At 38.7% G+C, this 13,389-nt stretch overlaps 1 protein-coding gene across 2 annotated transcripts in view; it reads left to right on the top strand.

The window, feature by feature from the left end:
- Positions 1–13,389, top strand: part of LOC107740457 (nuclear factor of activated T-cells, cytoplasmic 3-like) — a 76,329-nt gene that overhangs the window by 26,786 nt on the left and 36,154 nt on the right. For both annotated transcript variants that reach the window (XM_016552907.1, XM_016552908.1), the window contains exon 3: positions 403–565. In XM_016552907.1, coding sequence (XP_016408393.1) covers positions 403–565 — 163 coding nt within the window. The remainder of the gene's footprint in view (positions 1–402; positions 566–13,389) is intronic.

The raw sequence follows: 13,389 nt of genomic DNA, 5'->3' as shown, positions 1-13,389 counted from the left end.
ACATCTAAAGTATCATAATTCATTCGCTCTTTTTTTTTTTTTTTGGTCAGTGGACGACCATATCTCAAGATATTTGTTGGCCTTCTCTGCACACCACAGCTGCACAACTTTATTTTCAAATTTCATTAGGTACAAATCCTATCCATCCCGAACCACATTGTCATAGCACTGTTTCATGGGAAGTGGGAACCATCTCTGGCAGCAGCACAGAGACTTGAGGGAAAAAAGATGTTTGTTCAGATTCTAACATAAAATCTATGCATCCTGAACTGTTGCATAGCTGCTCACTGACATGATCATCTTGTTTTATACTGTATGTTTTCATTTTTATAGTCGATCTACTACCTGACCACTCTGCATTGTATAACTGCTCTGTTGGTGTTGCTCTTAATCTGTGTGTAGGGCGTCATCCCTGCCTCCCCTGGACTGGCCGTTGCCGAATCAGTATGGGCAGTATGAGCTAAAGATCGAGGTTCACCCCAAAGCTCATCACAGAGCTCATTACGAGACCGAAGGCAGCCGAGGGGCCATCAAAGCCACATCCGGGGGACACCCTATCGTCAAGGTGAGTCTCCACAATAGGACGTTTACTAGAGATGCACCGATTGCAATTTTCTTGGCTGATTCCGATTTCTGATTTTTTTGTTAGTGTGATCTGCCGATACCGATTTTTGTTGATTCTGATTTTCTTTCTACTTTTCTTCAACGTTTAAAACGCAACACAAGTAAAAAGTCAGTAATAAAATTAGAACAAATAAAAAAATTGCAAACAACAGCACAAATAAATGCAATAGAATAAAGAGAGCTATGAAACTTAAGTTTTTCAGGTTAAGTAAGTTTTTATTCAGTTAAGAAATACTACAGAAATGAAAGTAATCAAATGTAAAAGAACACATCAGGTGTTATTTTACATTTGATTACTTTCATTTCTGTAGTCTTCATTGTAAAAATTAAATACAGATTAATGCTTACCATTAAAGTTATAAAACGTATTCAGTCAAGAGCAGAACATTATTTTTTTTGTTTTTATGTATTTGAACGTTTTAGCACAGTTAGCCACTCATTTTGGTATTTGTGGCTCACAAGGTGTTTGAGACTGAGTGCGGATTGTGCACTCCACTAATATAGATCAATGGTGGTGAGTGCGCGTTTGGTATAAGCGCGAAACCTACGGGAATGACTAAAATAACGCGCAATACAAGCACTATTTAACCGAAGTGAATGAGACGTGTGTGTGAGAGAGAAGGGGTCGTCGGAGAGAAGAGAAGAGATCGGAACGAGAATGCGCGGCTGACGTTATTGCCTGTGCCGCTGGTAACAAAACGGATCAGCTTGAAATCGGCGAGAAGTGAGACTGACCGGCCGATCACCGATGCCGGCCGATCATGAGGAAAATCGGCCGATTCCGATCCCTGGCCGATCGATCGGTGCATCTCTAACGTTTACCGATGATTTCCCGGCCGAATACATTTGTTTTCCCACCACCGATTTGGCTGATGGTACGAGAGTTTAAACTTGGTTTTGGATCATCGTATGAAGCCTTGTGGCCTTGATTTCTAAGTACTCATTACGGTGGCCGCAAAAGTGGGAACAGAGCATGATGCCATCCGTTCCCTCACAGGAAGCAGAACTTGAGAAGCGAGACCACACAGAAAGCGTCTGCTGTGTGGCCTAGTAACCTCATTACTGGTCGTAAAATTCCTTTTACTGGGTTACAGCTAGCGAGCGAGTGTTTTGGTGTCAGCTAGATCTAAGCAAACTGTGTAGCAGTCTGATTAGGGACTTTATTTCCTACCGACTGCTCTGTGCTACTTGTACTAGCAGCTTACCGGAGGGATCATGGGAGCGTGCTTCAGCAGAGGTGATGGCATCATTTATGTAAAATGAAGCCCAATTAGTATCCTGCTGTATCATGATCGGATAGGTAAACGTACCTGCCACTCTCCTGAGGCTAGCTCTCCGAGAGGGACCAAGAGAGAGAGAGAGCTTGTTGGTAAATATTTTATGGTCTTGGAGGCAGTGGCCTCTTTTGTGGCAGCCGTAATGAGGCACACACACAACTCGGGAATCAAGATCATTGAACATGTGAGGAAGAGAAGAAGGCCTTTCACCTGAATCATAACCTCTGGCATTGAATGGTCCATTAAACAACCACAATTACAGGCCTGCATTTCTGCCACATCACACCTCAGTCTTGTGTCTTGTGGGCCATTAATTGGCAGTCATCCCTTTGTTTATGACCTTCATTAGGTTACCTGCATGATCATCTTTCATTATCAGACATCTCATCTCTTTTATACTGCAGGACTGCCTCTACAATGCCCTTTGTTCCAATTCTTCTTGGTCACTTGGAACCATTTTTATGTTTCTTTGCACTTTTTCTGAACTATGATACATTAAATTTATCGACCTCAAATACAAAAGCAAATGACACAATATTTGGGTAGTGTTTCTCTCTGGAATGAGTTTGTGTGCATAGGTGGTTGATATGGCATAAGTTTATATGTGCCCAAGTAGGGCTGTGCAAATAATCGAATGCGATTTTCATGCTCATCTCGTCAGTAAAGTCGGTTCTGTGATTAGTAGTAAATCTCCAGCACGTGCGTTCAGATGGAGCGGCATTTACTACACAGAGCCGTAGTTCACTGACAAGCTACGCAATATCGTGTTCAAAATCGCAGGTGATTCATTGCTAATTATGAACGCGATTTTGCGTAGCTTGTCAGTGATCTACGGCTCTGTGTAGTAAATGCCGCTCCATCTGAACACACGTGCTGAAGATTTACTACTAATCACAGAACCGACTTTACTGACGAGATGTGCATGAAAATCGCATTCGATTATTTGCATAGCCCTATGCCGAAGGTTTCATACTGAAGATAGAATTGGGTAATAAATTAGTAAATTATAAATAAAAGTACTTTGAAGTAGTGCCCTGTCTTGTTTCATAATGATATTATTGATGCATTAATTGAGTATAGGCCTACTTGAAATTCAGTCAGTTAGACTGAACGTCTAAAGCCTTATGATGATCAAGGATATGTTTTTATTTAAAAGTTTGTATGAACAATTACTTGGACACATCTGTGGAGAAGTCAAAGATGTCAGGAAGATCAGATAACATCTTAGAAGGACATCTGATGAAGTTTTGCCACGTCACTTTTTCCATAAGATGGTATTATTGTAGTGAAGGTCATAATGAGTGACGTGTTCATAGAAAAATATACCTTTTACTTCTTCTTTTTTTCCCCTTTCTTTTTTGTGCCATGAAATTGACTGCTTCCATATGTGCTTGATGCTTGCCGGTTAGAGTTTTTTATTATTATTTTTATTATTATTAATTTGAGGTAGTGATGTTCAAAATAATCATCATATGGAAGTTATTTTTGTCTGTAAAAAAAAAAAATTAAACACATTTTAAGTTGTAAATGATCCATTTTAATTATAGTTGGATTGTCAAAATTATTTGAAAATGTTCAAGCGACAAGTTTTTCAACATATGAACAACATTTCCTAATTGATATACTTAATCAGAGGCTTGATTTCAGTAGACTAATGACTGGCAATTAGTATGCAGATCTTTCCTTCAGAAACGATATGTACCTTCTGCATTTTTTGAGAAGAAATGTGCATTCATAGTTCAGTCGGGAAAAATGTAACAAAAGTGAGTTAAAATACAAACAATTCAGTTGTCCTTTGCAAAACTGCTATCCTATTTTTATGTCTTGTTTGCTGAGATTTGTCTCCCAGGCTCTCATGCTTAAACATCAACCACCCGTATATACATGTGAATCAGTGTTGTGTGAGTGAGCGTGCCTTTTTTACTATTTCAGAGTATTAATGACTAACTCTTTAACATCGTAGCCCTGCTTCCCCTCACTCTACGACGGAGGATGCATAATTACCTCACATTAATGAAGTCTGTTCTGTGGTAGACACACACTGGTCCACCCACAGGGAAATACTGTGCTAGAAAACTGCTAGAAAACCTGGCTAAACATTTGTTTTTATTTTTTTTTTTTTGCAAGTTTTGGTCATATTTTTGCAAGAGGAGAATTAAATGAATAGGGAAAATTCATGTGTTTATGTGCTCACTAAATAGTGCTGTGTCATTGTTTGTCATCTTCTTTAACCCATTTATGAATCATGGGTTTACTCAATTTATTTAACTATACCACACCATCAATCAGAATCAAATTATGTTTTGTTCCCAGTTATGATTACGCTTGTTTTAATGGTGGTTTAGTATAAGAGTGATGTATACTTGTATTTTTCAGTATGCTCTGTATAGTTTCTGAGCAGTTTAGGTAAATCTTAGTGATTAAGTAGTAAAAATGGTGGAAAAAATGGGTTATATTCCTTTTATAATTGTATCAAAATATCAGGATTAAATTAATTAGCATTAGTTAATCCATTAACAGCATTTATTACAGCGTTTAGAAAGGTTAACTTTCATTTCTACAATTACTAATACATTTTTTATTATACAAAATTTGTTATTAAAAGACATCATTAATTAAAACTGAGCAACTGTATATGAATGAATATTAACCTTTATTTTTTAAACATTGCATTAAAAATAGTTAATGATACCTAATGCATTAACTGATGTTAACAAATTCATTAAATTAAATAGTGTTACTATTGTATTTTCTAATTTTTAAATCTTTAAGCATTTAACTCTTTAAATACTTTTACTTGTGGTTTTGAAAGCCTCCGGTTCCATTTGGGAAAATCTGCACATGGAAAATCTCCCATACCTTCAGACCTTTCGGCGAGCAGCTGTTTACGATAATGTTTCTCATGATGCTTTCTGGGGCAATCGCTGTTGGAGTCTTAGGCTGCTACTGCGGAGTATCTGTTGTTGTGACGTCAGTAGGTGACACCGCAGACTCCATCTGTCCTGGAAGTGAGCCTCTCTGCAGTGGTTGGATCTTAGAGACAGTGAACAGACTCACTGAGCCATATTGCCTTCAGCAGCACTTACGCTGCCAATTAGCCAGGAGGACAGACCCATACACCTGTATGCCAGGTGTAAACTAGCACAGACGCTGTATGTGTGTTTTTATGTATACATAATTTGGTAGATATGGCATAGGAGGGTAGTACCTCAAAAAAAAAATGGATGAGACAGCTGTCATTAAATCAAAACAAGTTTAATTAAATTAACTTAAAATGTTGATCTCTGAGTGAACTGTTAAACAGTTAAGTTGAAGGCACACCTCTATGCTCCTGACCTTCATTACACTTGCTGTGTTTACCTAGCATTTGTTGACCAAAAAAAGTTAACTATTAATAATAGGCGAACAAACAGCCACTAGTAGCCAATAAGAGCTAAACAAAATATGCTTGTTATTCTGATACTGTAGTTATCAATGCATATGCTTTTAACTGAGAAACCATATAAACATCAAATGGAATTGGAACATCAATTTATTTTTATTTAAATTTATTCCTGATAAAAAAATATAAAAAAGGGGTCAACAGTGTTGTGAGTGTTATAAACTAAAAAGTAATTTGTGCGAGTGAGTGTTGTTATAAAATTACACTGGTGTGAGTGAATGTGTGTGAGTGAATACGTTACCTACAGTCCCCCTGTTTTCTGTTGCTGCTTTTACTACTATGTTTCATCCTGAAGCAGAAGAATCTGTCCTATCTACCCCGTCCTTTTTGCATTTGTCTTAGAGGTGCTATGTGTAATAGTTTGTGTAGAGTAACGAATAGGCCAATTATGTGGATGGTGGACCTTACACAGGTCATGAAGTTACAAGAAGGTTGTGAAATTTGCATTACAGGGCCTTGAATGGGCTAATGTTACAACCAGAAACGCACATGCACGTCCTCCAGCACTTTACCACTCCAGTTATTGTGTGAGAAATCAGAGACGCGTTTTGTGGTGAAATCGAGAAATGCGTGCGAGTGTATCTATCAGTGGTGTGTAAGTCAAGCTGCCATAACAGAAGGCTGCGGATTGCAGCATACAGTAGCCAGACAAACACTACCACGATATTCAAAATATCTGCTTTTGTGTTCAGTAAAAGAAAGTCATATAAGTCATATAAGTTTGGAACGGTATGAAGGCAAGTAAATGATGACAAAATTTTCATTTTTGGGTGAACTATCTCTTTAAACAGTTCTCACTGAACTGCTCTGCATCTGAAAGGTGACATACTATGTTACTGGCTGTGTTAGCCTTTAACCTGCCCTCACAGAAGCATGTTGCATCATGGTCTTTGTTCCCAAGTCTAATTTCACATTTTTTTTGTTCAAAAGTCTACATTTCTAATTTAGAGACCATATTTTAACAAAGTTAAATATCAAAGTAATATCATTTGCAGCTCAAAGGAGATCATACACTTTTTTTGATGTTTTGTTTTTCTTTGAGAGTTTTCTAATTTGTCCTGCATCTCAGTCGACAACCATATCGCAAGATATGTATTAGCTTTCGCCGCACACCGCAGCTACACGACTTTATTTTCAAATTTCATTAGGTACAAATGCTAGCTTTCCCGAACCACATTGTCTTGCATAGCACTGTTTCATGGGAAGTGGGAACCATCTCTGGCAGCAACACAGAAACTTTTTGAATATCAAAAAACATTTGTTCAGATTCTGTAGTTGTGTTGAGCAAAATAATATAAAATCTATGCATCCTAAACTGTTGCATAGCTGCTCACTGACATGATCATCTTGCTTGATATGTTTTAATTTTTATAGTCAATCTACTACCTGAACACTATGCATTGTGTAACTGCTCTGTTTGTGTTGCTCTTGATCTGCGTGTAGGGCGTCATCCCTGCCTCCCCTGGACTGGCCGTTGCCGAATCAGTATGGGCAGTACGAGCTAAAGATCGAGGTTCACCCCAAAGCTCATCACCGAGCTCATTATGAGACCGAAGGCAGCCGAGGGGCCGTCAAAGCCACTTCTGGGGGACACCCTGTCGTCAAGGTAAGTCCCCACAATAGGACGATTACTGATGAAGTCATTTTCACTGACTATCGTTTCTGGCCGAATACATTTGTTTTACCACCACCCATTTGGCTGATTGTACGAGAGGTACTTAGTTTTGGATTGTCGTACGAAGCCTTTTGGCCTTGATTTCTAAGTACTCATTACGCTGGCCACAAAAGTGGGAACCGAGCATGATGCCATCCGTTCCCTCACAGGAAGCAGAACTTGAGAAGCGAGACCACACAGAAAGCGTCTGCTGTGTGGCCTAGTAACCTCATTACTGGTCGTAAAATTCCTTTTACTGGGTTACAGCTAGCGAGCGAGTGTTTTGGTGTCAGCTAGATCTAAGCAAACTGTGTAGCAGTCTGATTAGGGACTTTATTTCCTACCGACTGCTCTGTGCTACTTGTACTAGCAGCTTACCGGAGGGATCATGGGAGCGTGCTTCAGCAGAGGTGATGGCATCATTTATGTAAAATGAAGCCCAATTAGTATCCTGCTGTATCATGATCGGATAGGTAAACGTACCTGCCACTCTCCTGAGGCTAGCTCTCCGAGAGGGACCAAGAGAGAGAGAGAGCTTGTTGGTAAATATTTTATGGTCTTGGAGGCAGTGGCCTCTTTTGTGGCAGCCGTAATGAGGCACACACACAACTCGGGAATCAAGATCATTGAACATGTGAGGAAGAGAAGAAGGCCTTTCACCTGAATCATAACCTCTGGCATTGAATGGTCCATTAAACAACCACAATTACAGGCCTGCATTTCTGCCACATCACACCTCAGTCTTGTGTCTTGTGGGCCATTAATTGGCAGTCATCCCTTTGTTTATGACCTTCATTAGGTTACCTGCATGATCATCTTTCATTATCAGACATCTCATCTCTTTTATACTGCAGGACTGCCTCTACAATGCCCTTTGTTCCAATTCTTCTTGGTCACTTGGAACCATTTTTATGTTTCTTTGCACTTTTTCTGAACTATGATACATTAAATTTATCGACCTCAAATACAAAAGCAAATGACACAATATTTGGGTAGTGTTTCTCTCTGGAATGAGTTTGTGTGCATAGGTGGTTGATATGGCATAAGTTTATATGTGCCCAAGTAGGGCTGTGCAAATAATCGAATGCGATTTTCATGCTCATCTCGTCAGTAAAGTCGGTTCTGTGATTAGTAGTAAATCTCCAGCACGTGCGTTCAGATGGAGCGGCATTTACTACACAGAGCCGTAGTTCACTGACAAGCTACGCAATATCGTGTTCAAAATCGCAGGTGATTCATTGCTAATTATGAACGCGATTTTGCGTAGCTTGTCAGTGATCTACGGCTCTGTGTAGTAAATGCCGCTCCATCTGAACACACGTGCTGAAGATTTACTACTAATCACAGAACCGACTTTACTGACGAGATGTGCATGAAAATCGCATTCGATTATTTGCATAGCCCTATGCCGAAGGTTTCATACTGAAGATAGAATTGGGTAATAAATTAGTAAATTATAAATAAAAGTACTTTGAAGTAGTGCCCTGTCTTGTTTCATAATGATATTATTGATGCATTAATTGAGTATAGGCCTACTTGAAATTCAGTCAGTTAGACTGAACGTCTAAAGCCTTATGATGATCAAGGATATGTTTTTATTTAAAAGTTTGTATGAACAATTACTTGGACACATCTGTGGAGAAGTCAAAGATGTCAGGAAGATCAGATAACATCTTAGAAGGACATCTGATGAAGTTTTGCCACGTCACTTTTTCCATAAGATGGTATTATTGTAGTGAAGGTCATAATGAGTGACGTGTTCATAGAAAAATATACCTTTTACTTCTTCTTTTTTTCCCCTTTCTTTTTTGTGCCATGAAATTGACTGCTTCCATATGTGCTTGATGCTTGCCGGTTAGAGTTTTTTATTATTATTTTTATTATTATTAATTTGAGGTAGTGATGTTCAAAATAATCATCATATGGAAGTTATTTTTGTCTGTAAAAAAAAAAAATTAAACACATTTTAAGTTGTAAATGATCCATTTTAATTATAGTTGGATTGTCAAAATTATTTGAAAATGTTCAAGCGACAAGTTTTTCAACATATGAACAACATTTCCTAATTGATATACTTAATCAGAGGCTTGATTTCAGTAGACTAATGACTGGCAATTAGTATGCAGATCTTTCCTTCAGAAACGATATGTACCTTCTGCATTTTTTGAGAAGAAATGTGCATTCATAGTTCAGTCGGGAAAAATGTAACAAAAGTGAGTTAAAATACAAACAATTCAGTTGTCCTTTGCAAAACTGCTATCCTATTTTTATGTCTTGTTTGCTGAGATTTGTCTCCCAGGCTCTCATGCTTAAACATCAACCACCCGTATATACATGTGAATCAGTGTTGTGTGAGTGAGCGTGCCTTTTTTACTATTTCAGAGTATTAATGACTAACTCTTTAACATCGTAGCCCTGCTTCCCCTCACTCTACGACGGAGGATGCATAATTACCTCACATTAATGAAGTCTGTTCTGTGGTAGACACACACTGGTCCACCCACAGGGAAATACTGTGCTAGAAAACTGCTAGAAAACCTGGCTAAACATTTGTTTTTATTTTTTTTTTTTTGCAAGTTTTGGTCATATTTTTGCAAGAGGAGAATTAAATGAATAGGGAAAATTCATGTGTTTATGTGCTCACTAAATAGTGCTGTGTCATTGTTTGTCATCTTCTTTAACCCATTTATGAATCATGGGTTTACTCAATTTATTTAACTATACCACACCATCAATCAGAATCAAATTATGTTTTGTTCCCAGTTATGATTACGCTTGTTTTAATGGTGGTTTAGTATAAGAGTGATGTATACTTGTATTTTTCAGTATGCTCTGTATAGTTTCTGAGCAGTTTAGGTAAATCTTAGTGATTAAGTAGTAAAAATGGTGGAAAAAATGGGTTATATTCCTTTTATAATTGTATCAAAATATCAGGATTAAATTAATTAGCATTAGTTAATCCATTAACAGCATTTATTACAGCGTTTAGAAAGGTTAACTTTCATTTCTACAATTACTAATACATTTTTTATTATACAAAATTTGTTATTAAAAGACATCATTAATTAAAACTGAGCAACTGTATATGAATGAATATTAACCTTTATTTTTTAAACATTGCATTAAAAATAGTTAATGATACCTAATGCATTAACTGATGTTAACAAATTCATTAAATTAAATAGTGTTACTATTGTATTTTCTAATTTTTAAATCTTTAAGCATTTAACTCTTTAAATACTTTTACTTGTGGTTTTGAAAGCCTCCGGTTCCATTTGGGAAAATCTGCACATGGAAAATCTCCCATACCTTCAGACCTTTCGGCGAGCAGCTGTTTACGATAATGTTTCTCATGATGCTTTCTGGGGCAATCGCTGTTGGAGTCTTAGGCTGCTACTGCGGAGTATCTGTTGTTGTGACGTCAGTAGGTGACACCGCAGACTCCATCTGTCCTGGAAGTGAGCCTCTCTGCAGTGGTTGGATCTTAGAGACAGTGAACAGACTCACTGAGCCATATTGCCTTCAGCAGCACTTACGCTGCCAATTAGCCAGGAGGACAGACCCATACACCTGTATGCCAGGTGTAAACTAGCACAGACGCTGTATGTGTGTTTTTATGTATACATAATTTGGTAGATATGGCATAGGAGGGTAGTACCTCAAAAAAAAAATGGATGAGACAGCTGTCATTAAATCAAAACAAGTTTAATTAAATTAACTTAAAATGTTGATCTCTGAGTGAACTGTTAAACAGTTAAGTTGAAGGCACACCTCTATGCTCCTGACCTTCATTACACTTGCTGTGTTTACCTAGCATTTGTTGACCAAAAAAAGTTAACTATTAATAATAGGCGAACAAACAGCCACTAGTAGCCAATAAGAGCTAAACAAAATATGCTTGTTATTCTGATACTGTAGTTATCAATGCATATGCTTTTAACTGAGAAACCATATAAACATCAAATGGAATTGGAACATCAATTTATTTTTATTTAAATTTATTCCTGATAAAAAAATATAAAAAAGGGGTCAACAGTGTTGTGAGTGTTATAAACTAAAAAGTAATTTGTGCGAGTGAGTGTTGTTATAAAATTACACTGGTGTGAGTGAATGTGTGTGAGTGAATACGTTACCTACAGTCCCCCTGTTTTCTGTTGCTGCTTTTACTACTATGTTTCATCCTGAAGCAGAAGAATCTGTCCTATCTACCCCGTCCTTTTTGCATTTGTCTTAGAGGTGCTATGTGTAATAGTTTGTGTAGAGTAACGAATAGGCCAATTATGTGGATGGTGGACCTTACACAGGTCATGAAGTTACAAGAAGGTTGTGAAATTTGCATTACAGGGCCTTGAATGGGCTAATGTTACAACCAGAAACGCACATGCACGTCCTCCAGCACTTTACCACTCCAGTTATTGTGTGAGAAATCAGAGACGCGTTTTGTGGTGAAATCGAGAAATGCGTGCGAGTGTATCTATCAGTGGTGTATAAGTCAAGCTGCCATAACAGAAGGCTGCGGATTGCAGCATACAGTAGCCAGACAAACACCAGCAAAACAAAGTGACAGTGTTTACTGCTAGTGTTTGGACTGGGCTAATTCACAGTTCAGAGATCTACGAGGAATGCTGTGTAATGCCCTACAAACCTCGCTCTCGTCTCGCGGTCTCTGGGTTCACGCTTAACCAAAATCAGCACACCTGTTGCTAGGAGACGTAGAAGTTCTGAACCCATCTGGCATAGACTTTCCTAAATGTAAATGTGTGTGTTAGAGATCACAATTGAACTGGTTAAACACAAAGACACACACAAAGGGCAGCAGAGTTTACATTAGCCGTAGGAGCTGTTCGTGTGTTTTATTCTCAGAGAAAGTCACTTGTACCTTTCACCCAGGGCCTTTATGTAGATAAAAAGGCTCAGTGGAATCAACACACATGGTGGAAACCAGCTTTATGAAAAATAAATTACCCTGTGTTTTTACAAGAAAAATTGTAAAGGAATATTCTGGGTAAACTCTACTGACAGCATCTGTTGCAGGCTGTCAATTATCACAAAGAAGAAAAGTCTAATGGCAGCTGTACTGGAGAGGTTAAAAGCAGAAATGCGAAGCCTGTATTTTTGTTAAGAACTTTTCTAAATGATGATTTTGACTTGGGACTACCATTGTGTACATGCCTATTGTAGAAAATTACCCACAACTTGCCTGACAGGCTGAAGAGGCTCTAACCTTGCCCTTACAAGCATGTAGTGATGATCAGCCTGTCGGGCAGTAAGCGGGGCTTACTGAATAAATTTACATTTATGCATTTGCTTGTAGATCCTTTTTATCCAAAGTGACTTGCGTTGCCTTTAAGTTATACATTTTATCAGTTCATATAGGGCTGGGCGTTATGACGGTATATATCATTACCGTGGAAGAAAGTGTCTATCATTAGAGATTTTGCTCTATTGTGTATTCCGTGGTATGCATGTGTATCTGCGTAACATAGTACTACTTAAAAGTTATATACACCCTTGAGTGAAACATTGAAAGAAACATTCATGAATGAGAAAATAAAGAGAGGGACGCACTTGACGAGATAAGTGCAATAAGCATTGAAAAAGAACTCAATGTGGTGCTCTCGCTGACTGACACAAACACACAAAGCACACACTCAGAAAGCCCCTCTCTCAGACAGCATTTGATCGCGAATTTGGGACATGTGAGATGTTTAATAAACTTAAGTGCAATAAGCAGTGAAAAAGAAGTCAATCTGCTGCTTGCGTTGACTGACACAAAGCCGAAGCATGCGCACTGAAAGCCCCTCTATCAGACAGCATGCAATCGCAAAAAACAGATCTCTGTCATGTTTTATTGTGCTTGAATGGTCAAATACGCGCACAATTATGTCAAAATGGCCATCGTGTGGAGTATTTTTGTAAACACAGGTGGTTATGTGTTAAATTAATATAAACAGTTGGGTGAAAACGTCTCAGGTTACGTATGTAACCATGGTTCCTCGAGGGAACGAGACGCTGCGTTGTAGGACGCTTCAGGAACACCCTTCAGCGTGACCGGCTCTGAACCTCGTGTGTAATCAGACCAATAGATGGGCGAGACGTCACGGGCGGGTGACGTAATGACCAGGCAGCTATAAAAGCACGTGCGGTGAGACCAGCGTCAGCTTCTAGGAGTGAAGCAAGCGCTGGCAGAGATGCCGAAAGTATGGCCCCGAGACGCAGCGTCTCGTTCCCTCGAGGAACCATGGTTACATACGTAACCTGAGACGTTCCTCTTCAGGAACTTGAGCTGCGTCGGAGGACGCTTCGGGAACGAGAATGCCCACGCCGCCAGACTTTCAAATCTCCGCCTAGTGTGGAAGCCTGCACAGCTAGGGCGAGAGAACAGAAGAGCC

The sequence above is a fragment of the Sinocyclocheilus rhinocerous genome, unplaced genomic scaffold (genome assembly GCF_001515625.1).
Source record: "Sinocyclocheilus rhinocerous isolate Xijiao unplaced genomic scaffold, SAMN03320098_v1.1 scaffold225, whole genome shotgun sequence".
Lineage (NCBI taxonomy): Eukaryota > Metazoa > Chordata > Actinopteri > Cypriniformes > Cyprinidae > Sinocyclocheilus > Sinocyclocheilus rhinocerous.
Note: the sequence above shows the minus strand (reverse complement) of the source record. Positions and strands in the feature narration are given on the sequence as shown.